The sequence below is a fragment of the Cibotium barometz genome, chromosome 24, assembly GCF_041138505.1.
Source record: "Cibotium barometz isolate CiBa-2024 chromosome 24, ASM4113850v1, whole genome shotgun sequence".
NCBI classification, from domain to species: Eukaryota; Viridiplantae; Streptophyta; class Polypodiopsida; order Cyatheales; family Cibotiaceae; genus Cibotium; species Cibotium barometz.
The window spans coordinates 2,220,678-2,246,698 of record NC_141069.1 but is presented as its reverse complement, the minus strand read 5'-3'; the positions used below and the strand labels follow the sequence as shown (position 1 = coordinate 2,246,698).

Sequence of the window (26,021 nt, the reverse complement as noted above, 5' to 3'; positions counted from 1 at the left end):
CCTTTTTTCGCAATGCCTCTTTGGCTTGCTGCTTTTCCACCCAATCAGACACTTCAGTCTGGATTTTATGATATTCCTGCTCGGTGACCTCGTGCTGCTTCCCCTTCTTATCCGAGGTGGGTTTGTTTGCTACCTCTAGAGGCTTGGGTTGCATGGATCTTATCACCGCTCTCTGCTGATGATTCGACCTACACTATGTTGTCGGCCGGGCTACTACTTAGGCAATCCTCGGAGCACCGACACCTTCCTGGAGAGGGAAATTTTCACAGGGGCAGCACTAGGGTATTCAGTACAACGGGAGCTGGGATCACCGGTTGTTGCAGAGGGGCTCTCCTGTCATTGTAGTGGTAGGCTTCAGTAGTACGAGTGGTCGTTCTGCAAATGGCACACCATAGTTCATTTAAGCCGCACTCTTCGGCTCCGTGTCCATGATTGCAACACATAGCACACCAATTGCCTGACCGAACGGATGAAGTGGACTTTGTACCTTCCATGGTCATCTGAGCCACGGCTGCAGCCATTTCCTTAGCTGTCGTTCCTGCCTTCTTGCTCTTCGACCGGGCCTTACGATATACCTCCGATTCCTCACTTGCGGTGGAATCATCAGAATCATCTGAAGATCTGGATGAGTAATTTTTGGACTTCCTTTTACTCTTGGACTTTCCTTTGCCTTTAACGTAGCCTACTAGCACACGCTTGGCTTTGAGGACTGAGTCAACAAGCTGCTTCATGGTTATGGTAGATAGGTCCGCACCCAACGTGACAGAATGTGAGTTGTTTGCTGAGACCCTTCATGAAGTAAGAATTGAGGATTTCTTCCGATGTTCAATTGGCTGCATCTAGCTTGCAAAGAAGCTTCCTGAACTTTGCAGCATAATCTTCCACTGTGAGGCTCTTTTGGTTCATCCTGCACAGCTTATCCTCCAGAGCGCATGCACGAAGGTCTTGTCTTCTTGGAACCGTTGAAGGAAGGCATCACGGATGGCATCATAGGTGGGGAAATGGTTGTACTCATACTGAGGAACCCAGAGGGCAGCACCCTTGTGGAGTATCAGAACAAACTCGGCCTTTTTGAGGTGCTAGTCCACCGAGCTGGGTACATTCACATGCCATGCATTGTCAAATAGCAGGATGTAAGCATCCGCATCCTCTAAGGATTTCTCGGAGATCTTTGGGTACTTCATGGTGTGACAGATGCTCGCTGCAGCATGTTAGAGTTGAGAGGGGCGTAATTGTGGGAGTGGTGGTGGTGGAGGGGGTATGAACAGTGGTGGGGGTGAGGTAGTAGGGGTGACTGGCTCTTCTTCTGATTGGGAGTCTGGTTGTTCTAGTTTGAAGGCAGTGAGTTGCTCTTCAAGGCTGGGAAACAGGAAGTCTCGGGCTTAATTGCACACCAAGTAGCGTCTTTCACGTGTGGACATGAAGAATGGGTTTGAAAACAAGGAGAGTAGATTCAAACACAACGACAGTCAGACAGCAAGCGAAATGACACCAACAAGAAGCAGTAAAAAGCATCGTGTTCGCCAAAGTGTTGCGGGGGAATTGACCACTTATTTCCCCAAAAGCAACCTACTGAGATTCTCTGGTTATGTATACAGCATACACCAGGAGGCTACAAACACAACACGAAAACAAACACTACGGTGATCGCCTACTATAAGAAGTACACAAACACGATAACTTAACAAACAACCTTACTCAATAATATATGAACGGAGATGAAAACACAGAGAAAGAAACAAGAAAGAAACACATATACAGGATAGAGAAAATAGAAGAACAGTCTTGCTTTATTCCAGAGAGGAAATATGATACAATTGGCAGCTAGCCTTGTAAAGCTCAAGATCCATCCTTTTATAATGCCTGCTTCTTGAAGTATCTGTTGGTACTGTGAGTCCCTTGGTATTAAGGTGTGCCAAATGGTGTTAAGGAAGCACCATTGGCGGTGCTGACATGTAGGGCGACTGCCCGCCGACAGCTGTTACGACTTTGGCCCGCGGCACATGCTAGCCAACGGCCAAAATGTAGTGAAATAATTCCTCCAAGATTGAGAAGTTGAGTGTAAGTCTACTCCACTCTCTTGCTTCCATCTCCCTTAAGGGCTATGCCTCCTTGTGCCTACTCCTTCACGTAGGACAAGGAGAAGATTTCTTTCATTAGACTCACAAGTCTTTCTGCAATCCCACTCTTCATCTCCACACTTTCGTTTTCTATCTCCTTCAAGTAACACAAGGAACATATAATGAAACAATCCCACTCTTCACATCCCCGCAGTTCCAAGAACATAAAATGAAAGATTTATCTATGATTAGACTCTCACAAGTCTTTCTACAATCCCACTCTTTAGCCCCACACTTCCTCTTGCTAACTCCTCTTTATCTCCTATGCATACCTATGTTTTAACTCCCTACATCCACTATTTCCACGTTTCACTCCACTCTACATTGAGATCTCAGCCCAAAGCTTGCTCCCTCATTCAAGAGAATTCAATGTAAGCTTCTCCTACTCACACACACCTTAAACCTTAAGGAAATCCACAAACTCAAGCTAAAACAAGCAAGTCAAGAGCTTATATGTAGAAAATATGGTGTCATGCATTTATGTAATTGAGGGGGAGTGTTGGAGGCATAATTTAGGTAATATCAATTGTGTAAAGTTGGAGAATAGGCACATGGATAGGTGCTACCTTGGAAAGTTGATAACTCATGGATAAGGATGCTATATGGCAAAGAGTCTTAGCTAGAGGCTAAGACTCTTTGCCATAGGCACTTGGATAGGTGCTACCTTGGAAAGTTGATAACTCATGGGATAAGGAGGTTATATGGCAAAGAGTCTTAGTAGCTAGAGGCTATCTATATAAGAAGTCTCTCATTGTATGGCTGTAAGCATATTGCAATAAATTTGGTTAAGTGCGCTCATTGGAGTCCACATATCTTAATCATGGATTATCTTGATTAAGCCTCCTTAATCTAATCACTCTCATTATCTATAACACCTTACCAAGTCTATCCCTAACACTTTAGATTTTCAACATGGTATTAGAGACATACCAAGTTCTTAGGATTTGGTAGAGAGTTTACAGTACATTTGCAAATTGGTTCCAAGAGCGGAGAAGAATTTCCTAACAACTTTGATTGCTCTGATTTCAGGGCTATTCTGTGCATCATTAGAATATTTTGAGAGGTCTCTCATCTTCAAGGATCCCCTCATAGTAGGCTCCAAGAAATTCCATTATGCTATGTATAACATTACCCCTCTAGAGTGGAGGGACGAAGGTCCATGAGTGAAGTGTTGTTTGAGAGCATGAGAGCCTGCAGTGCTTCAGGAGTAATACCTATAGTCACGTTTAAGGGAGGGAAGTGGTCAGATGAAAACAAAGTGACAACTTGCATGGTGGGAAGACAAAGAAAGATTGAAGAAAGGATTGGCTGTGAGCACATGATTCTCTTTTGTGCATATGTTTCATTGAATTGTTTGGTAAATGGTGTGTAAAGTTAGTGCACACACACATTAGCATACTTTTGATCTTGGGCACAGGATTTTGATGCATTTTGTTCTTTTATTTTTGAAAAATTTTCACTCCTTATTTGTGAGATTACCTTGTTCAATGGTTCAATGGAAGGATTGGAGGTTTCTTGAAGCTACCCATAGAGTAATAAGCAAGTGAAGATTTCAACAACATGAAGAATTTCGGAGTCTACATCGTCAAAGAAGCTACCAAGGAGACATTTATGTCTCAAAAAAGGTTGGTTTTCTCTTTTTTTGCCTCATGAAGAGTTGGTGGGACCATAGATTATGCTCAATGTGAAGAAGGAATGCTATTTGATGGGATGTGTGATTCCCATGGTGCTTTACATCAGTTCACAAGGAATGTAAAGAGGTGCAAGCTTATCAAAGTAAGGGATAAGTGAAGATTTCAACAACATGAAGAATTTTGGAGTCTACATCCTCAAAGAAGCTACCAAGGAGACATTTATGTCTCAAGAAAGGTTGGTTTTCTCTTTTTTTTACCTCATGATGAAGAGTTGGTGTGACCATAGATTATGCTCAATGTGAAGAAGGAATGCTATTTGATGGGATGTGTGATTCCCATGGTGCTTTACATTAGTTCGCAAGGAATGTAAAGAGGTGCAAGCTTATCAAAGTAAGGGATAAGTGGTTGTGGACTAAGGATACAACCCACTTTGAGCACACCCAAAAGAGAGATATGTTGGTTAAGTTTACTCATGAAAGATTGGAAAAATGGTATGAAGGTTATTGAAGCCTTTCATGTTGTTTTGCACCTACTAGTTTCTAAAGAGAAACCTGTGAAGAGCACCATTGAAGATTTGGCATGCAAAGAGGAGAAGCATGCGTGTAATGAGCACAATGGTGAGCTCTAGGTTATTCTAGAGATTGAGGCAAGTTGGTAGAAGAAGGGACATGCCCAAAATGAAAGGGAAAAATGGTTGCTAAAAGTTATGCCTTATGGTAGGCAGCCTAAAGGTTATGCCAAAGACAAGCAAGATCTTATTGAAAAGCTCACATATGTGCTCACATAAGTAGGATAAGCTTCAGTAGAGGAAAAAGACATGGAGTAGAGATAGCTTCATTAACAAGCTATAGAAGTCAAAGTAGACAAGTGGCTCATCACTATAGAAGCCCATCAACAAGTGGCTCATCACTATAGTGGCTTCATTAACAACCTCACAGTCATAGTAGACATGGAGTAGAGATAGCTTCATTAACAAGCTCACAATCATAGTAGACAAGTTGCTCATCATTATAGAAGCCCATCAACAAGCATATAGATGGAAAGTACAAAGAGTTGCTTGCAAAGAGATTTAAAATCTAAGAAGCTCTGTTAAACTAAAGAGACACCAACTTGCTAGGAAAGAAGAAAAGCTTAGTGACAGAGCAAGAAAGGAAGGACTTGCTCAAACTGCAGCAGAGGTCACTAAAAGAAGGAACCGATGACTGCAAGGCTCAAACAAAGACAGTGACTATATAGATCAAAGAGAGAGACCTTGCTTAGAGGAGATACGCCATTTGTACAAAAAGGTGGACAAAGAAGTCACAACCTACTTGAACCTCATCATCAGTAATAATATTTAGGCCCTTAAAAACACGGGTGCAACTGGCAACCCCAACACTTATAGAGTCAAACAACACTACTTCATTGTAGCATACAGACTCTTGAACTAAGTTCAACTAAAAAAGAGAAAGGGAGGTGGCAATGCACCATATAAGAAGCCTCTCATTGTATGGTTGTAAGCATACTACATTACATTTGGTTGCGTGTGCTAATTGATGTATGCATCTTTTAATCATGGATTATCTTGAATATTTTGAGCCTCCCTAATCTAATCTCTCATTATGTGTAACACTCTTACCAAGCCTATCCTAACACTTCAATTCCTCAATATTGTATAAGAGCTAAGACATTCAAAAGTACCATATGAGATAAGAGTACTGATAAGAACTTACAAGACGAAAAGAGGACGAAAGAGCTAGAAAGATGAAAATATCATGTTGCTTCTGATCATCACCAAAAGGTCCTCAAATCATCACTCCAAGTTTGAGAAAATCGCAATGTTTGTGCCAATTGTTCAGATTACCTCAAATCTTGAGTATTGGTACAAAAATGTATAAAATCTAACAACGTTTGAATATTTGTGGACACTCAAATCTTGAATGAGTACAAAAATGTATAAAATCTAACAACGTTTGAATATTTGTGGACACTCAAATCTTGAATGAGTACAAAAATGTATAAAATCTAACAACATTTGAATATTCCCGAATACTTTATAGATTTCCTCAAATCTTGAATATTGGTACAAAAATGTATAAAATCTAACAACGTTTGAATATTCGTGGACACTCAAATCTGGAATATTAATACAAAAATATATAAAATCTAACAACATTTGAATATTCATGGATGCTTGTATATATATCATAAAAAGAACAAGAATACAATTCAACACAAGATCAGATTGATCACTACACAACACTGAGCAAAAGACAAGATTGAGCAAAAAGAATTACTTAGGACATAATTCTAAAGGTTTTCCTTTCAAATCTCTAACGCTAGGTGCTAATTGCATGTAACATTGGGTTTTTTTTGGCAATTGTCATTGTTGCACCAATGTAATGTCACTCCCATTTGAGCAACACTCATGTCTCCTAAGATTCTTTGCACAAGAAAATACTATTGTAATCACATGAAAATACCGTAAATGACACTTTTAATATGTTTCTTGCAAGTTTGAATCCATGGGAATTTTTGTCGGCACAAATAAAAAACATGTATGTTTTTTTTTTCCCTTTCTAAATTGAGAGGGGTTTTTTTAGAAAGTAGAGGCATTAGGCAAACCTTATGTTGAATATGGACATTAGCTGAGCCAATAATTATGTGGTCCGATGCTGGACTTTTCGAGGCATTGAATAATTTAGAGAGTTATATATTAGCATATGACCTAATTAATACAAATAAAAACAGTGCATGCACTTTAGCAAATAAAATTTTCAAACTTATGGCAGGCGACTCGGGAGCAGGGTGACGCTCTATACCTCTTTAAACCTTGGTGCCTTGCAGCGGGATAATTATTTAATACGCCCCCACAATGATAATGAGCGAAGGTTGGTTTGTATGTAGGTGCGGAAGGACAGGGCCTAAGACGGTTCCATAGATCACCATTGTGCAAGTTCTGGAAGAACCAGGTTGCCATTGTAGTAGAGAGGGCACGAGTTGGGAGAGAATGATGAAGCACAAGGGCGGTGGAAACACTCTCATAGAACTGGCACGCTGTAGGTTGACCAGAGCAGTGGAGTCTTGCAACATCGGTCAGGGGATCTAGCAGAACAGAACAATGGATTTTTAGTGACCTGCAGATAGAAAGATAGATGTAGCATAATATCTTGAAGTTCAGCTCGGTATCACTTGAATTATTGTCGCTTGAAGAGGGGATCTGGTTGTTATAAAACTTGAAGAACATGTTCTAAAAGACCCAAGAAGCTGCAGAAAATACAATGCTTTCATTTTCGCTTGCCTAAATTTTTTCTTACATGAACACAAGGGTAGTCCCAAAACTGTGCTTTTTACAAGGGTCGTGTAATCTTTCTAATTTTGTGAGTGCTCGTGCAACTTAAACCACCCAAGGGTAGTCCCAAAACTGTGCTTTTTTACAAGGGTCATGTCATCTTTGTAATTTTGTGAGTGGAGTGCTCGTGCAACTGAAACCACCAACCCACCCACATTGTACACTATCACGGCTTACACTTGGGTGCACTACATACATCATTAGGCAATCAAAAGTGTGAATTTCAGAGCCCGCAGTGTTTTTCTCCTACCTTCTTGAAGCTTCAGAAATGCACTCTTCACCTGCATCAGATCATTGCTTTTCTCTTCAAAAATTACATTGTCAAGCAGTAGACAAAACTTCACAATGTAGATGACATGACCTACACATAGAAGCTTGTTTTCTGGTATGGGATTCTGCATGCACAAAGGGAAAACTTATATCAGCTATATATATGCCTCTCAACTTACTTTTAGTCTACTTACATCAATCAACACGGCTTTCGTTCAGCAGCTTACTCCAAAGGGTCCTATGTCAAGCAGTAGACGAAACTTCACAATGTAGATGACCTACCCATAGAATGTATTGTTTTCTGGTATGGGATTCTGCACGCATAAACAGAAACTTATATCAGTTATATACGCCTCTCAATTATTCCTTTGAAAACTTACTTTTAGTATACTTACATCAATCAACACGACTTTCGTTCAGCAGCTTTACTCCGAAAGGTTCCTAGGAATGCGAAAGAGCGTGGGGCTGAAAACATGATCAACAAGAACATTGTATATGTATCAGATTGTTACTATTTAGTCAGTGAAAAAACAAGCACTATATCTTAGGAACTGATGTCAAGGGAGGGTCACAAATCTTACCTTTGGGTGTTGTTGAGCCTATGGAAAGGTTCAAATCACTCTCTTGAGGTGAAAGAGCACTTTTTACTGGTTTAACTGTGAAGGCATAATTAGTTTGGTGTTATAAACCAAGAGGTAAAAACTTTCGTAAATATGTAGATTAATTGAGTAATCTACCTGGAAGTTTGAGTCCATTTGAAACCATAGGTAGACCAGAATGCTGTTTCTTGTCATCATACAGTTTCCCATGATTGGATGTTCCATCGCCTGAATGTCTTTGACCTTGACTAGTCCTCCCAACATCACCTCCTTCATCTCTTTCCAAGGTTGTTGAGACCGGACTGTGCATGCTTCTTTGCCCAAATTTCACGAGCCGTTGGAACCCTTCGGATTCACCCTTAACTGAGGTTTGAATTCCAGAAGAGAATGGACTCCCTAAGATGCTCCATTTTTCGTGAGACTCTGAAGGTTTACCACTGGAGACTGACTCTGGATAGACTAGCAAAGGACCCGTAGATATGTGTTGAGTTGAACTCATAGTTGGGGACACTGTGTCAAGGACAACAGGTGGCTTGTATACCTCAGCATTTTGTGTACAAGCTCTATCAAATAATGTTAGCCGTGACATGGCTGGATCGGTATGTGGGGCCTTGCGGGAGTTCAGATTTGGCATAGCTCCCTCTGAAATATGAATTAATGGCAACTGGGTGATAGGAGCTTTGTAATCTTCCTCAGATGCAGCAGATGTTGATGCCGAGAAGGTATTTGAGAAAGAGAAGGCCGGTTGCCAAGTATTGTTGGATGGAAAAATCGCTTCTTTTTCATGTGACCACCCTGGTATTAAGGGTTTTGAGTCAGCAGATACCGAAGAATAAGAACCACCTTGCTCTTTGGCACGTGAATAAGACATTTTTGCCGGATCTGACTCCTTTGTCTCTGGATTGGAGGTATTCAGCTTATCATGCCCAGCCTTGCCTACGCCATTCACCCGCATGAGCCCACCAGTAGCAACTGGGACAGTGGATGCTTTTTTTGCAACAGTTGGCAAGGAAGCAGCAAGCTTCTTTGCAAGCCCAGTTCCTTGAAGGGCTCTAACAGGTTTGCTTTCCGAACTCGTACCTCCTTCAGAGAAATCTTTCTGACTTATCTCCTTTTTCTCCAGCCTCAAAGTCTTCACTCCATTAATCTGAATCTTTCCTGGTGATGGCAGAGGCCTCTTATCCCCTGCGCTTACCTTGCCAGGGCTTGTGACTTTTAGCTGAAGAACGCTTCTGCCCCCAGACCCAGCACCACTACCCTTCTTCAGAAAAGCCCTAGCTTCCTGCTTGATCTCGTCAGAGCTCCTTGACAGTCTTTGTTGCCTCACCTGGCTTGGCAGCTCTTTTCCAGCTTTAGCCGTGGACAAACCCCACCCCTTGACCTCTGCTGGAGAAGGTAATCCTTTCATATTTTTCCCTGTGGCTAGACCTTTCCCATTAATATCAGTGGAAGAAGGTAAACCTTTTGTATTCGTCCCTGGGAGTAATCCTTGCCTCTTAACCACAATAGCAGTAGGTACAGCTTTCCTCACAGAAGTTGTACGGCTCATCTGACGATTTCTCCCATCAATAACCGCAGAGACAGTGCTATTAGTTTTAACACTAGAAGATTCAATGTTTTGAGAAGCTTTGAGCTTATTGAGTTGGATGGAAGATCGGGATCCACTGCTAGCATGCAAGGTAGTGGCCCTTCCCATTTGCCTTCCGAACTTGGCTGCAGATGGTGCAGAGCTTCTGAGCTGATTTCCTGCAGGTTTGGAGAAACTCATCGATGATCTTAGTGGAAGTCTATTGGGGTTTAGCTCTTTAGATTTTTCGGTTATCTGTTTAGAAGATGGCACCAGTACAGAAGGCTTGGCTTTCTGTACTGGTGACAACCTTCTAGCCGGGTTAGGCCTCAACGTAGAAAGTTGCGAGCCTATTTTTCCTCGTGTGAATGAAGAATTGGGACTGCTACGGGCAGCAATCCTTTCTTGCCGCTGAGCCTTGAGCGCTTCTAACCGCCTCCTTTCTTCATCCTCCTACCAAAAAAAAAACACAATTCCATTTGTCAACACACAATTTTACAAAATGAAGCTTGTTGTAGAAGATCAACATGTCTTGAATAAATCCAGCAAGCTCAGTTTGTAGCTAAGCATAACAGCATAACAAGTCCAGAAAAATAGGTAATGTCTGTTGCATCCTTGGCATGGATCAGATAAGGGATAGGGTCAATACTCTTATGGGTCATGAGAAGTGTAACATGGCTTAGCAGTTAGCTATTAGATAGAGAGTAAGTTGAGACATGATTGGGCATTGCACAACACAAAGTATGTTCACTCTGCGTATGTGTGTGAGTTTTTAGTGCTTTGCACGCAGCTTGGCCCCAAATCCCTATACCAGGGCGTTGTGTCAGTGATCGGGATGACGGCATTCAAAAGGAAAGTACGTTGTAATGTGTCTTGCCCTTAAACACGTGCCTACTGTTGTTGCGGGGAATTGTTACACAAGTTCATTTTTTTAAGGGGAAGTGAGAGCGAGAAATGAGGCTCATTTTCTCGCAACAAAAATGCACAAACAAAAAGCTTTCAAAGCACAATTACATAACAACCCTAAATTGTAACTCCAAGGAGGAAAAAACAGTGAATGAGTAATATCGATTCCAAGATGAAGGGTAGAATGATCCTTAGGAACCCGATGACGAGACTTCTGATCGTCACCCGGCTGCATGTAAACGACTTTGGAACTTCACCTGGCTGCAGGTAGATGACTTCTGATCGGATATCCATACAACCGTATAGCCAGCCCGGTGCCCGGTGCCATGCACAAGCCAAGAGACCACACATACAAAACAAGGTTGCCCCAGTTTACCCATCTAATGGGCGACCATCACACCCATCCATGATTTAAATCCACTATCCGGACTCCTTGTAGGACACTAGTGAGCAAATCCTATTTGAACCTACAAACCAGACATCAAGGAAACAATTTGCATGCATACTTGAATTCATACAAGCAGAATAAAAAGAGTAATGGCATCTCTATTGGGCTCAGCCAATTAATCCAAGGCAAATGTCATATCCAAGGGTGGACATGTAATGCCAAGAAAGCAGCCTCACTCTTCTTCTCATTGAACACCCATTTCTATTTATGCCAACATTTAACTGCCTTCCACACTCTTGGTCTAATTAAACTCCTAATTCAAACAGCTATAACACTAAATCACATATGTGCATGCATAGGCAATGGCTTTTTTCTTCTTTTCTTTTTTTTTGGTGAGGGGGGGGGGGGAGAGAGAGAGAGAGAGAAGCATAAATGGGTTGTGTTAACAGGTATGTGGCACAAAAAAGACACCTTTTCCTTCTTGCTTTTCTGCAAGCTTGCCTTGTAAGCCCGTAGTTTATCAGCCCGGAGTTGTGCTTCAGCCTGAAGAGCTGATTTTTCAGGTCTTCGAGTCCTTCCCATCTCTGCTTTTCTCTTCTCCAAAACCTCTTGCATTGCCTTCATTTTTCCTTCTCTTTCTGCCCTCTTTGAGCTGCTTACTTCACCTCTTAGCTTAGCTTCTCTTTTCTCATTGTATTGATCCAAAAATTTTCTCACCCGCTCCCTGGAGGGTTCAGATCCCGTCAAGATTTGTCCTGGATCAGAAGGCTCTGTATGATCAACAGATTTGAGAAGCTCAACGTCGATATTCATCACATCTTTTGAAAGTCTAGCAAGAGGACCCTTTATTTTCCTAGGCATCATCAACAGGTCATCAGGCTCTTGTTGATTGGCCACCACTGAATTGACCTTGAGTGCTTTCTTTGACATCATGTCATAGATTTGATTACCCTGCATTTCAGACTCAATGCTTAGACTTGCTCTCTGCTCTCGAATCACAGGACGTGAATGAGCAAAAAATGAGTCATCTAAAGACATTGGCTGTGACTGCTGTTTGAAGTGAGCTTCCGGCTCCTGAAAATCCAACCTCTTTTTCAATCTATTGCCAAGGCTCCCCTCTCTACCTTGCTGCTCAGCCAGCACCTTTGATGTTATTGGCATGGTTTTCTCACCACTGACCACATCCCTGGATTGCAGCTGCACAGCACTTCGGTCTAGGCTTGTTGCCTCATTACTCTGCATGATAGTAGCTACAGAATCACCAGAAGACATGACTCTGAAGCTTGGTACCTCAGTCTCTAACATGGAATTCTTTGAATCACTCAAGTCACCCCTTCTTCTGCTTCTACTTCTATAAACTCCCCATTCTTCAGTTTCCCGTAATGCTACTTTGGTGTATCCTGTGTTACAATTCCAGCCTGTATCAACATCAAAAGCTGCAGCATCAATCCATCCCTGCCCTGAACCATCTCTCACCACTTCAGTTGAGCCAAACCCCTCCTGGACAGTCACATTTACTGATTTTGAAGTACCTGACGTCTCAGTTGACGAATCCGTCACACTGCTTTCTTTATCATACCCATTTGCTATTGACTCTTCATCAGCAACCTGCTTTTGTAGGCTAAAAGTTTTACCCTGGATATCCTGCCCTTTCCTGCTTGCATGCTGTATACCATTATGGCCAACCTGCAGCTTCCTCAGAGATGGAGGAGACTTCATTTCCTGTGAAGGATACTTTTGAATGTAGCATCTTGTCTCAACAGGATGCTGACTGTGAACACCTGTAAAATGTCGAAATTTTCCTGTGGCATCTGATGGAGACATATCAGTGAGAGTATTGAAGCTTTCTTGACTACCTGGGCTGAATCCATGCTGATACCCTTGAAAAGTTGCACAGGGGCTATTTCTACTGATGGCATGCCAACCCGGGGATGATTCTGTAGCACTTGACCACTGGCTTGAGTTGACATGTGATGACGGCATTTTTTGTTGGCAGCCTTCATCTAGACCGGAAAGCTCAAAACCCTTATTGCCATTGTTAACCCTCCACCCATCATGAAAATTGGGCTCAAATTTTTTTCTCAAACCATCACATGCTTCCTCCATTTCTTTCTCAACACCAGTGCCATCAAGGCACGATTCTACATGATTCATAGACTTCAAAATGCTTATACAGCCCGTGTTTGAAAGAGCCGAAGTGAGGTCTCCATCTAGGGACACCATGTCCTCCACACAGAAACCAGCAACTTGTCTTTTCTTACACAAGGCCACAAAATTGAAGCAAGCTTCCCTGTAAAAACAAGGCTAGTGTTCATGTTGAATGCAATAGGAAGTTACACCAGATACATTACTTTCTCTTTGCAAAAGCTTGTTCAGATCAAAGAGCTGAAAGGATGCCCCTCACTCATCACCTCAAACGAGCAGCTCCAAAGCAGTCAGAAAACATGATCAACTCCATCAAATGCACCAACTCAAAACCTGCTGCAGCAGCACGAGCGAATGCCATGCCTTGTTCTTTCTGTAGAACCAATCGGCGTGCATCTAAGGCTCTTAGTAGCTGTTTCCTACACACAAAGCACAATCCAAACGAGGATACATTACATGCTCAAGCTGACTGAATCATTTAATTGTCAGCAATTAACAATGGGCTCTTTCAAGAAGGACACACTTTGAATTTTTCCCAACTCCTGAGTCGTTACTGTCCATAGAGCCTTGCCTCATCTGCAGTTGGAAACAATATAGAATTTCAGAGACAAAGAAATCTCACACCAGTCCATCAGCTGTATAGCTGTATGTAAATGTAATTTCTTCCGCTACATAGTATAATAATCTTTGAGAACGACACATATCGGCTTCTAAAGATAAAAGCTTTAATTGTGAATAGGCTTGCCTCCCTTGAAAACAAAGCGCACAAAAACTTGAGTACCTTTTTTGACAATGTGGGTTTCTCCGAAGACGATGTGATCTTCTCACCTGTTAAAAGCTCTTAGTTACAGAAATGTAATCATAAAACTCTTTATGCACTACTATTCAACATGTGACAAACCTATAAGGCACAACCCCCAAGCATGGATCAGCTGGACATCAGATAGCAAGCAGTCGGGCAGCATGCACAACATTCAGGACCAGCGCGTGTACCAAGTGGAACTGCCACGTGGCAATCAGTCAGTGACCAGCTATCGGCCAGGTCAGAAACAGGTAATGGGCATTCCTCTACACAGGCTGACACCATCTGAAGTGGCCGACCAGCACCCCGGGTGCATATATGTACATGCCCCAAAAGCATCTGCATTTCTCAGCACTGCTCTTTCTACTTAGTGTTTCTCTTAGAGCATGAGCTGGTCTTTCTACTTAGTGTTTCTCTTAGAAGCATGGGCTGGCCAGGAGATCTTCAGCAGTGTTTGGGCTGTGATTTGACATCTGCATTTCTCAGTCATCTTTTGTACTTGAAGTAGAATTGTAACACTCTTTTCTTGTACATAATACATATCCGTAGCTTTAGACTGGTGTCTGCAGATCAGTACTTTAGGACTCTTGCGTGTGCTCTATGTCAAGTTCCGCCGCACTTTTTTGTCTCTCTGAAAACCGTAGCACATGTTCTATACACGAGAGGTGTGGCCAAATCTAGACACTTCATTGAAAAACATATGTTAATATTCAGACCACTCCAAGCATAGCATGTGTGATAATTGCAAGTCAGTGTCATGATCGAAATTTTATGTGGACTTGAGATCACCAAAATACTATATCTCCTCTTACAAACCTTAATCTCTACTTTTTTTCCTTTTTGAGAGGATATTTCACTGTAGGTTATTCAGCCAGGTCAAATCCACGAGTAGATCGTGGATTCGACCCCCGCTCGCTACAGCCGAAAGTGACACGTTGACGGCCTATGATCTTATTCTATACACAATTCACATGACGCTACCAATGACAATATAATTCATTTAGATCTTGGTTTGCTTGATGGTTCTCTTTCCTGCAAACGCTCCTGCTCTTGATGGTTCTCTTGTACCTCGGCTCTATGGCCAGCGTACCATGCACATCAAGGTGCACTAACAAGAGCATGGAACTATTTTCAAACACAAAACTGAGATATGTAGCGACGAAGATGAAGAGAGGAAAGAGAATAACATCGAGACTATATTCTCTCAACCTCTTGTATATTACTATTCTACAAGTGATAAGTTCACATTGAACATAAGCTGTTACTAATGTCCACACGCTTAACCAGTTGAGCACAGCCATTACTACTGTCCACACATCCCTACTTATTAACAAGGCATTTCGGCTTTTAAAGCAAGCCCAAAGATGAAGGTCTACCACAAATCCTCATGACTTCTTTTGACGTTTGCGACTCGGCAACGAGCTACGATACCCGATTCTAAACCTGCTCACCTGTCTTGCCTTCCTTTTGATCTACCCACTTGTACTCATTCTTTGATTTCTACAAGTATAGCACTAGTGAAATTGTTGATTCTCTCTCTCGACAAAACTATCCTCAATGCCATGTGTTTAGGCTCGAAGTTGACACCACCACACATCACCAGATAAACAGATCTTGATCTTCTCCTAAGGCCACCTTGCATGGTGTTTTGGAGCAATCTTGCATGTGTTGGAATGAAACCTCCTACTACAAGTCTTCCTTTTCTAGTTGAAGACGGTCTGCAGGTGCTCTCTGTAAGCAATGAGCCTTTCAGGCCGCCTCACATAGGGTCATCTGCTAGCTACTGAAGCCTTTATTATTGGCACCTACCTTTCCCCTAGACATAACCTTTTCTCAAACATGGCAAGTTGGTCATTCCAAGACTGCTTCCTGGCTGCCCAAGCTTTATGTTCTACTTCAGCTTGATCGGCCTGCGTTGTTCGTTGTTCATCTGGCGCTTTATATCCGCGAGATTTGATCCGCTTGAGTTCGTTGTTCATCTGCTAGCTTCTGAATGTCAAGTACTATCTTGAAGATGTTATACTTCTAAGCGAGACATGCACATAATTGTTAAGAAAACTGAAGACCAAGGCACTAGGCCCCCCTCGGAAACCAACCCACCCCTTCACGGAGTATTTGTTTTATTGGAATGAGAAAGAAAGTACAAAGCAAACAAGCTGAAATTAAAAACAGATGCCCCACAGTGCACAAAGCACAACACCAAGACAAAAGAACAAAAGAAGTATAAGTGAGTTCTTCTCCTCCAATTTACAAGTTTTTCTACAAATTTGAAGGCGCAGATATATGCACGTAATCATTTAAGACGACAACAAAAAATTGTAAATTGAGAGAATAGAATGAGAGAGAATGTCACCAGCCAGTAAGGTCACTAGTAGACATTGCATCTCATTGATTATCACCAATCGAGCTCATCACCACGACGTTGCGCACAACATGGGCAGAGATTTCGGCAAAAACCTTCGATTTTTGTTTCCGCCAAGGGGTTTCGACCTGTTTCGAAATATTTCGACGACGTTTTGTCCTGTTTCGAAGAGACGAAACACATTTCCATGTGACTATGATGGCACTATGATCCCGTTGAAACTAGCTTGCCCTAGTGCTCCTTATGATGTGTATCAACGCATCTGGTCAACTTGGACTCCACAACCATTCCTATTGCATGCATGGAAGCCTTGCTGTACTGATCCACAACCCTAAGCCTGATTAAAACATGAGACAGAGGGGAGAGAAGAAGAGAGAGATTGGTGTCAGGGTTTTTTTGTGTTTTATATGGTACAAAAAGGTTACTGATGAATGTACATGGTCAGGCCCTTGGTCAGCCCCAGAGGGTTGACCTCTGGCCTCTCTTCATGACTACTACTTGACTTCTAAATGATTTGATGATGAATGAACCTGCTTGATGGAATGACTTCATGATTTGTGCTTATATATACTGATGGAGTGCTGGTCGGCCAGCAAAACTGCTGTCGGCCAGCTTTGGACAAGAAAATACTTGTTCTTTTCTTCATTAAATGCTGCGCTGATTTTGTGCCTTGTCCAGGCTACTACCCAACCCCTGATGCCTGGCCGATTGGCTATTGGGATGCCACAAACAATAGCTAATTGCATGGCTGGCTGCTGACTGGGCATCCAAGTCCTCCATGGATGTTATTGATGAAGTGGATGTTGATGATGATGGTGTTAAAGATGCTAATGATGATGTTGATGATTCTGATGACGCTTATGCTTTTACTAATGACTGACTTAACTGATGCTTAATCAAGGATTAATGATATTCATGCAAAGGGTTAGCCATGGCATGGGCGTGTACGTGACATTCCCTTATGCTAAACTTGATGACAAAGTGGACACTCTGTCATCCTTCCTCCCTAGACTTTGACTTTAAACTGCTACCGACTTTGACTTTAAGCTGTTACTGCATTGACTTTGGTTGATCTTTTTGTCTAAACACCTTCACTCCTAATCTCCACTTCTAAGTCTTGTTGAAGAACTGAGCATCTATTCAACTGTTGTCACCATGCCTACTTTCCCTTACCCTTTAACACAACAGTGGGTCAGTAGCCGGAACTGATCATGCCTGTTGCTAGGCCTTTGGAACTGATCTGAGAGCTTAATGATGAACTAGTTCTGCGTACATACCTTCAAGGAACTAGTTCTGCGTACATACCTTCAAGGAATGCTTCCTTTGGCTTCACCTATCGGCAGACCACTCCATCTGCTACCCTGCTCCATTCTCTGCTGGAACTATGCACCTTCCTTGGGACTATGCTTAGTGGGTTGAGCCTGAATGCTCTGATACCACCAATGTTGCATGCGTGGCAACCTTCCTGTACTGATCCACATCCCTAAGCTTGATTAAGAACAAAATGTTGATTTAAACATGATTAAGACATAGGATAGAGAAGAAGAGAAAGATTGGTGTCAAGGTTTTCTTGTATTTTATATAATACAAAAAGGTTTCTGATGAATGTACATGGTCATGCCCTCGGTCAACCCCGGAGGGTTGACCTCTAGCCCCTCTACATGACTGTGATGAATGAACTTGCCTGATGGAATGACTTCATGATTTGTGCTTATATATACAGCTGGAGTGCTGGTCGGCCAGCTTTGGACAAGAAAATACTTGTTCTTTTCTTCATTAAATGAAGCATTAATTTCGTGCCTTGTCTAGGCTGCTGGCCAACCCCTTGCTAATGATGATGGTGTTATTGATACAAATGATGATGTTGATGATTCTGATGATGCTTATACTTCTACTGATGACTGACTTAATTGATGCTTAATCCAAGATTAATGATGTTCATGCAAAGGGTTAGCCATGGCACAAGCATGCACATGACGATTCAAAAAGTTGTCAAGCTCACCATGATAGTGGAGCGGCTTCCTAATCCATTCTTATTTTCCCCTTTCAAAGGCTCAAACAAGGTCATTGTCCAAATTGTAGGCACATTGTGAAGGCTTGACCAAGTTCCCCAGATTTTCCCCTTTGAAAGGCTCGATCAAGTTCATTGTCCATGCGAGTCCATGTTAAACATTTCACAAATCCACTAATCAATTATGTCTCATGTTCATTAGAACATTGTCTGACACACCCCGCGTATCTGTAGCTTTATGGTTTGACATTTTCATAGCAGCTTCTCTTACATCTAGAGTCCATTACTTGGGCGTCTCTCAACACCTGAATTTTTCAACCTCTCATGCTTCTTGTCTTCCAATATCTGCCGAAATTTCACTCTTTTTGGCCTATCCCATGCCCATGCAAGTTGTCAGTGGATCCCACAATGCCTCTTCTTTCTTCACATAACATAATAGTGTGCATATCAAAAAACATAATAGTGTGCATATTTTTGATAGTAGCCCAATATGCATCTCGATTAAGGACAAAATATATATCCATTACTTTGCTCTCCTTCTTTTTGGGATTCAAGAGTGTATCAACTCTTGCAAGATTATCTCGCCCTTAAGCTAACAAAGCATTGTGGAGCATTATCAAATTGAACCAACTCTTACAAGATGATCTCGCCCTTGGGTGCACTTTCACTCACTTACAACAAAGCACATTGTGGAGCATGCTAAAATCTTTCAAAACAATCTACATGTACGGAGGAGTTCCCATTGTAGCTTGGTTGAGGAGAGAAAGCTCCTCTTAGCAAAACGTGGATGCCTTCTTGAAATCCAAACTGTCTCCTGGTTTTTATCTTGCCCACTCTTGCTTGGCTGTAGTGCCTCCTGCATCTAATACCAATGTCAAATGGTCTAAAGGAAGCAATCAATCTTCTAAGTTCACAAATCAAAGCTTAAACAGCATAAGGTGAAAAGGAATAGCAAAATCACAGCACTGTACTAGGTCCCTACAGCTGGAGCGGTCCCCCATTTTGCCAAGTATTTTATTGACAGTAAAATACAAGGCTGAATTATGTATTACCATGCTGGAAACAGAGCAACTTTGACTGTTTCTGCTCCTTGAAACTGCAGGTAGGCTTACCTCATTTGTGTTAGCACATTCATCCCCAGATTCTGCAGCTGGAGCGGTCCCCCATTTTGCCAAGTATTTTACTGACAGTAAAATACAAGGCTGAATTATGTATTACCATGCTGGAAACAGAGCAACTTTGACTGTTTCTGCTCCTTGAAACTGCAGGTAGGCTTACCTCATTTGTGTTAGCACATTCATCCCCAGATTCTGCTCTTTTATGGTGCCCATTTGGTCCCTTTTGCATGGACCTTGCTTGTGGGCTGGCCACCCCTTTTTCTAGTATTTTTTGGGGATTTTTCCCAGCTTTTCTGGCATTTTCCAGTCGGCCTGTCCAGTAGCTCCAGTCAGCCTGTTTTGCAGCTCCAGTCGGCCAGCTGACCCCTAGTAGTGGGTGCTGGCCTCTAATTGTTCAGTCAGTCTTGTACATATTTTGCTCCCTCACTTATGAGACTTGTAGTGTCTTTTGCTTGGGACTATTTTCCTTCAGTATATTCAGCATAGTTTTCTCCATATCTCTCTCTCTCTCTCTCTCTTGCATTCTCTGTTCAGCACATTCTAGTGCCACTCTGTGTGCACTCTTTCATGGTATCATCGCTCCCGGTTTAGCAACCTCTTTGCTGCCCCAGTTTCAGCACTGTTTTTTGCACCTCTTTCTCTGCGTTTTCCTTCAGATCTGCAGCTCTTTCATGCTGCGTTTTCTAGACTGAACCTGGTCACTTTTGGCCTCTGCGTTATTCTCTCAGATCTGCAGCTTCCTTTGCTGCGTTTTCTGGACTGAACCAGCTGGTTGCTGCGCCCTTCACTTTGGCTTCATCAACACAGCCTTCTGGTACTGTTTGACCAGTGTTTTCTGTTCCACGTGGAGTTTGGGAGATAGGCAGCCTGTTTTCTTCAAGACAACAGCTTCCTTTGCTGCGTTTTTCCTCTCCTGTGGGTTTGCTCCTTTGCAGAGTTGGTCTTTAGTGCTGCAGGCTTTGGTGGCACTCTTGGTACCTGTGGATGACACTTCTTCTTCAGAGATTGTGCGTTTTCTTGAGGAGAGCCCAAGCTATTGTCCTTGTTGTTGCCTTTCCCTCTTGCACCCTCTTACAACATATTCCCAAGCCCTGTGTGGCTGCCTTTCCTTCCTGTATCAAATTTGCATTTTTTGCTTCCTTCTTCTGGTGACCTCAAGGTTGGAGGTACAGTCGACAGAAGCTTCTGCGTTTTTTGCTACAGGAGGATTTTCGGGTGCTGTCCAGCCTCTTAGGGCTGCGTTTTGGTGGGAGGAAAGACCCTATATTAGCATTTTCTGATTTGGACAGTTCTATTGATTGGATCCATGATGACAACTTCAGATTTGGCTCCCGTACCACTCTCTTGTTATTTCCTTGATGAGGCAGACAAGTTGGATGGTGGTGACTTTCAATCATGGAAGTTGCATGTCACTTCTATTCTCAGGGAGTATGGTTTGATGGAGTTTTTCTCGTACAAGAATCGGTGCTTGCCGGACCTTGTCTCTGCGGAGGATGTGTGTCGGTGGAGGAAGACTAACAGACAAATCTATGGCTTTCTCCTCCTAAATTGTCAGGATTTGGTTCTTCGACACTTCATCTATGCTCCTGGTGATGCTTCTACTTTCTATGTGTGGCAGTTGCTTTGTGACCTATATGGTGATGGCAATGATCAGCAGATGCTTTCTGCTTCTGGGTGCTCTGCAGCCAGTGATCTTATGGATACTTCTTTTGGAGATATTCCTGCAGTGAAGGATAGTGGGCCGTTTCTGTGCATACTTCTCCTTGCCAGGATGATATCTCTGGTAATGTTTTTGAGAAAGACAGTGGGCTATCTTTGCTCACACCTTCTGAGGGGAATTTGTCCCCTATTACTTCGCCTCCGATTCTTTCTTCGTCTTCCAGTAACCAAGATATGTTGCTGGTCCCTTTGCCTTCTATGAGGAGCCTGCTTCTACGCTGTGTAATGCTATTGAAGAGGCTACTACTGCTTCACTTCCTACTACAGTGGATGTTCCTCTTCCTCTTACTCTGTATGAGGATTCTGGATTGTGGTCAGGTGTGTCCGTGACCGTGCCTGGGGCACAGTGGTACTTCCAGGGATTGAAGGATTGGGATTTGGATTTGGTTGGGCCTATGGAGTCCCGATATCAGTTTTCAGAGGGGGCAGTTGAGCACTTACATCTGGCGATGCCGACCTTCGAGGAGGGTGCTATTATACAGCATTTGGCCACTCTTGGTATAGAGTTGGAGCAGATGGTCTCTATTTCTTTTGAGGGTATTATCTTCTTGGAGCTACAGACTTCTAGGGATTCCTGTGACACTGTGTTTATATTTGGGTTTGGCACCGATATTTAGAGCAGCACGATGCAACCTTCATGGTTGATTTCTTCTAGAAGAACAGTGTACCTGGCAGCTTGTTCTGTTACTTTTGTAGCTGAGTTGCTGTGGAGATTGCTTGTGGAGCTTTGCTGGTACCTGTTGTTACTGCTTTCTTTTGTCTTTGACAGAGGACATTTTCTTCGGCTTCTCGGAGTTATGTTCAGCATCTGGTGCTGAGAGGGGGTGTTAGCACATTCATCCCCAAATTCTGCTCTTTTATGGTGCCCATTTGGTCCCTTTTGCATGGCCCTTGCTTGTGGGCTAGCCACCCCTTTTCTAGTATTTTTCTGGGATTTTTCCTGGCTTTTCTGGCATTTTCTAGTCGGCCTGTCCATATCTCCAGTCAACCTGTTTTGCAACTCCAGTCGGCCAGCTTACCCCTCTATAAATAGTGGGTGCTGGCCTCTCATTGTTCATTCAATCTTGTACATATTTTACTCCCTCACTTATGAGACTTGTAGCGTCTCTTGCTTGGGAGAGTTTTGCTTCAGTACATTCAGCATAGTTTTCTCCATATCTCTCTCTCTTGCACTCTCTGTTCAACACATTCTAGTGCCACTCTGCTTCCGCTCTGTGCACTCTTTCAATTTGAAGGCTCTAGCGATCTTTAGTTGCTCCGTTTTTGGCCTAGGATCTAGGATCCAATTAACTGCTAAAATCTGCTTCTTGGAGGTTGACGATAGAGAGTGCTGGACTCACAAATGAGGGAAAAGTGGGCCCTTACAGAACAAGCTAATTACACTTGTCTTTGTCTTTTTCACTTGCTAGAGGTAACCTTTTGAGAGCCCTCTCCTAACCCATATTTTCACTTATCCCAGGTAACCCTTTGAGAGCCCTCTCCTAGCCCATATTTTCACTTATCAAAGGTAACCTTTTGAGAGCCTCTCCTAGCCCAGCCATATACTTGGGTAGAGACACTTTTCTAGCACATTTCTGGGCCGTTTGCACCACGTTCTATGTAAACTCTTACTGGTCTTGTTGGAGGCGCAATTCTTACAAGGTTGGAGGGGTGTGGACGCATGGCTGGAGAGTGCCTCGGATTGTCCCATAAGAAGAAACATGGGACAGTCAAGAGTCATTATATAGGCTAGATTGGCACCGTATCATAATCATTTTACCTAGGCCCGTACTTTTGGGGGGAGACGAGGCTCAGAGTGGAGACTCCAGCCGACGGCTCCGTCCAGTGATCTTGCTTGTGGGTTGTGCGCCTCCTAGGAGTCAAGCTTGGTGGTGTGCGGATCGGCAAAGATATATGACTCCATCATGGTAACAAAGCTCAACGGTGATCCTGGGGGGAGGTGTTGGGCATGAAATTCTCACAAGGTCGGGGGGTGGTGTCTGGAGGGTGTCTTCGGAGTGTCCCACAAGTGGAAACATGGGAAGGTCAAGAGATATATAGGCTAGAGTGGCACCTTGTCATAGTCACTTCCCATGGGCCCATACTTTTTGGGGTCAAGAGACATATATAGGCTAGAGTGACACTTTGTCATAGTCACTTCTCATGGGCCCATACTTTTGGGGGAGACGAGGGCTGGAAGTGGGGACCCATCCGGTGGCTCCATCCAATGCCCTTGCTTGTGGGTGGTGCACCTCTTGGAGTCCGGCCTAGACTTTTGGGGGTCAAGAGACGTATATAGGTTAGAGTGGCACCTTGTCATAGTCACTTCCCATGGGCCCATACTTTTGGGGGAGACAAGCTAGAAGTGGGGACCCAGCCGGTGGCTCCATCCAATGCCCTTGCTTGTGGGTAGTGCACCTCTTGGAGTCTGGCCGGCCCATACTTTTGGGGGTCAAGAGACATATATAGGCTAGAGTGGCACCTTATCATTTCCCATGGACCCATACTTTTTGGGGAGACGAAGGCTGGAAATGGGGACCCAGCCGGTGGCTCCATCCAATGCCCTTGCTTGTGGATGGTGCACCGGAGTTCGGCTGGCCATGCTGGTTGTGTGTGGAATAGCAAAGCTTTCAGACTCCATTAAATATCTCTTGATTCATAGTGATTCCTTTGCAAGCATGACAGATGTGTATCCATGTTCAAAATTCAATAGTCATGACCCCACGCTTTTTGGATATGGTTAATGAGATGGATGGGGTAACTACACCTGTAGTATCCGCACAATCTTTGTGATAGAGCATGGAATCTTTACAAGTGAAAATGAAGAAGGGGAAAGGTGTGGGAACCCATTTGTATCTCTTGAATAAACACTTCCATCAAACCCAGATAGCACACCAAAAGAATCAATCAAAATAAAGAAATCAACTAATTTGAATCAGATAATACGCAGCATACCTAGTAGAGAGCTTGAGGGGGAATCGACTAAGAATGGATCATCAACCTGAAAGTTGCACCAGTTCTAAATATGGTATAGTGCCTCTTACATATCAAAACACACACAGAATTCTTCTATACAAAATGAGGCATGTGAAAAGCTCACGTACTCTTGTTGAGTTAAAGGTTTGCATTCTGATTGTCTCTTCCAGTTGCACTAGCTCAAATTCAATGGTGCTGACACGCTCAATCACCTCCGGTGTGCTAACAAACCTAACAAACCTGGTGGTTGTTCGCATACATGTCGTCAGCAACAGCAGATTAAAAACCCGTTATATGTGTTGCCATACCATAATGTTGGGAAGGAGAGAGCACAAAAAGTGGCAGAGCAATGTGTGTACGGTTTTAAGATTTGCTTCATTCACCTTTCGGCTGTGCCCTTGGTAAACCAGGAAGCCTTGCTGCGGTCAGGAGGTTCCAATTTGATAGAATAGCCACCCTTTGCGAGCTGTTCTTCAGCTGTTTGTAAGTGCGACAAGAACGGCTTGAGCAGGCCAGATGACAATTTCTCAGTCACATCTCCTGCCACCACGTAGAGCTCGCACCTGAACAACCAGAAGACGTACAGATTCTGAATCTTCACATAAAAGGAAAAAAAAATCTGGCATAATTATAGCTAAAATCATATTTCACAATATGAAAGATCACACAAGATTGTAGTAAATGTGTGACCTGACCATGAAAGCCACACAGCAAGTAGCCATGGCCGACAAGAGTGAACACATCATCATGCCTGCACAAATCAGTTTTCAAAAGAAAGAGCAAATCTGAATAAAGGGTTTTGCTTCTACCTTGTACGAGTAGGGGTGAGCTGGAAGATGATATGATCCAGGACTGATTGAGGCTTCATCCTGAAGAATGGTGTTGGTCTACACAGTTACATTGGCTTATGCATTTGTGTTGATCTTCAATGCCTTGGCTTCTGCATCTGTGTTGATCTTTGTTGCTTTGAGGTTTACATCGTTGGGAGCAGTAGTCTACAATGTAAACAAAAAAGAGCACGTGATCTGGTAGCACACAGTCGAGGCAAGTACCAGCATATGTTCTGCATCCTGGAGAGATCGTGGAGCTTACAATGCAATGAAAAAAACGGGTATGTGATCTGCAGTTTGGAAAAGCAAAACGGAGCATCAACGAATGCAGGCCAAAACCAGAGTGTGGTCTGCATCAGAGAGAGCCTGTGGTAGCCTACAATGTAGGGAAAAAACAAAGCAGAGGAGAGAAGGCTCTCTCTCTCTCTCTCTCTCTCTCTCTCTCACACACACACACACACAGACACAGACAACCTCGCTCCGAGCTACGTTTCAGTTAAGAGCCTGGAGAAATGTGGGAGAAGCTAAAGTGAAGCCATCTGATGGGCCAAACCCCCTTGCCTACCTACAAGCTTGGTGCCGAAGACATCATAAGTTCAGGTGGGGGACTCGAAGAAATGGCGATGGCTACGGAGATGCAGAGAGATGGCGAGTCGGAAGGTCGAGGCCCGAAGGTGAAAATAAAGGGCGTCGGCTCCGCGATCACTGTCTGCGTTGTCGTAGCCTTTCAACCAACTATCACTACTTTTGTCTTGGCTATGGCGGATAACGTACCATCGCCTTCGTCCAACCATCTGTCAGGCTGTAGCGGGCTTGCAGAAAAGGTACCAGGGCAAGGTAAAGCCATGGCAGGCTATGCATCTTTTGTTGAAACTTTCCTTCTTTCTGCTTTTCTTTTCCTTCATAGCTAGCCAACAGGTCGGTTCATCTTTCTTCCTCTGCCGACGACATTCTATTTGAGCTCTGCTGGCGAGAGAGCCTGATGGCGATGGCGCTATCTTGCATGATCGTTTTCACTCTGTTTTTGCGTATCGTTGGGTCGACAGGCGCATTGAATGTGCATCTGCAGCGCCAGCTGATTTCTTCCCGTTTCTACTCTCTTTTTTGCCTGGGATTCTAAGAGCAACCTGGCCTGTGCAGACTGCAGAGAGTCCCGACTCTACACAGTGATGTGAAATTGTGAATCGTGTGATGATGACACTCTCTCTCTCCTCTTCTCTCACATATTAAATCACGCGCTTCTTTCGCTTTATATTTCCACGGA

General features: G+C 43.2%; 1 protein-coding gene across 7 annotated transcripts; it reads right to left on the bottom strand.

The window, feature by feature from the left end:
* Positions 1–6,414: 6,414 nt before the first annotated feature.
* Positions 6,415–25,983, bottom strand: LOC147624795 (uncharacterized). 7 transcript variants are annotated; one of them, XR_015268852.1, is made up of 14 exons: positions 24,737–25,983; positions 24,311–24,490; positions 24,056–24,167; positions 23,907–23,952; positions 13,742–13,788; positions 13,484–13,536; positions 13,227–13,379; positions 11,287–13,105; positions 8,093–9,974; positions 7,937–8,011; positions 7,751–7,820; positions 7,583–7,669; positions 7,336–7,480; positions 6,415–6,838 (listed from the first exon to the last, which is right to left on the bottom strand). XR_015268852.1 is itself a non-coding variant. In XM_086818022.1 (13 exons), exons 1-11 carry the CDS (start codon positions 24,793–24,795, stop codon positions 7,756–7,758), a joined length of 4,491 nt encoding a protein of 1,496 aa, XP_086674148.1. In that variant the 5' UTR covers positions 24,796–25,983; the 3' UTR covers positions 7,002–7,480; positions 7,638–7,669; positions 7,751–7,755. The 7 variants fall into 7 exon arrangements, 2 of the variants coding, with proteins under 2 accessions (XP_086674148.1, XP_086674149.1); XR_015268855.1 differs by having other exon boundaries at positions 7,638–7,669; XR_015268851.1 differs by lacking the exon at positions 6,415–6,838 and having other exon boundaries at positions 7,002–7,480; positions 24,737–25,047; positions 25,323–25,982.
* Between the last annotated feature and the right edge of the window lie 38 nt (positions 25,984–26,021).

What these genes read in the sequence shown, in the direction of transcription:
- LOC147624795 (XM_086818022.1), bottom strand. Translation starts at nt 24,795, where the DNA reads ATGAAGCCTCAATCAGTCCTGGATCATATCATCTTCCAGCTCACCCCT. An exon ending in ACCAAGGGCACAGCCGAAAG is followed by an intron (nt 24,168 to 24,310) that starts GTGAATGAAGCA and finishes AACAACCACCAG; the next exon opens with GTTTGTTAGGTTTGTTAGCA. An exon ending in GGAGTTGGGAAAAATTCAAA is followed by an intron (nt 13,380 to 13,483) that starts GTGTGTCCTTCT and finishes CTTTGTGTGTAG; the next exon opens with GAAACAGCTACTAAGAGCCT.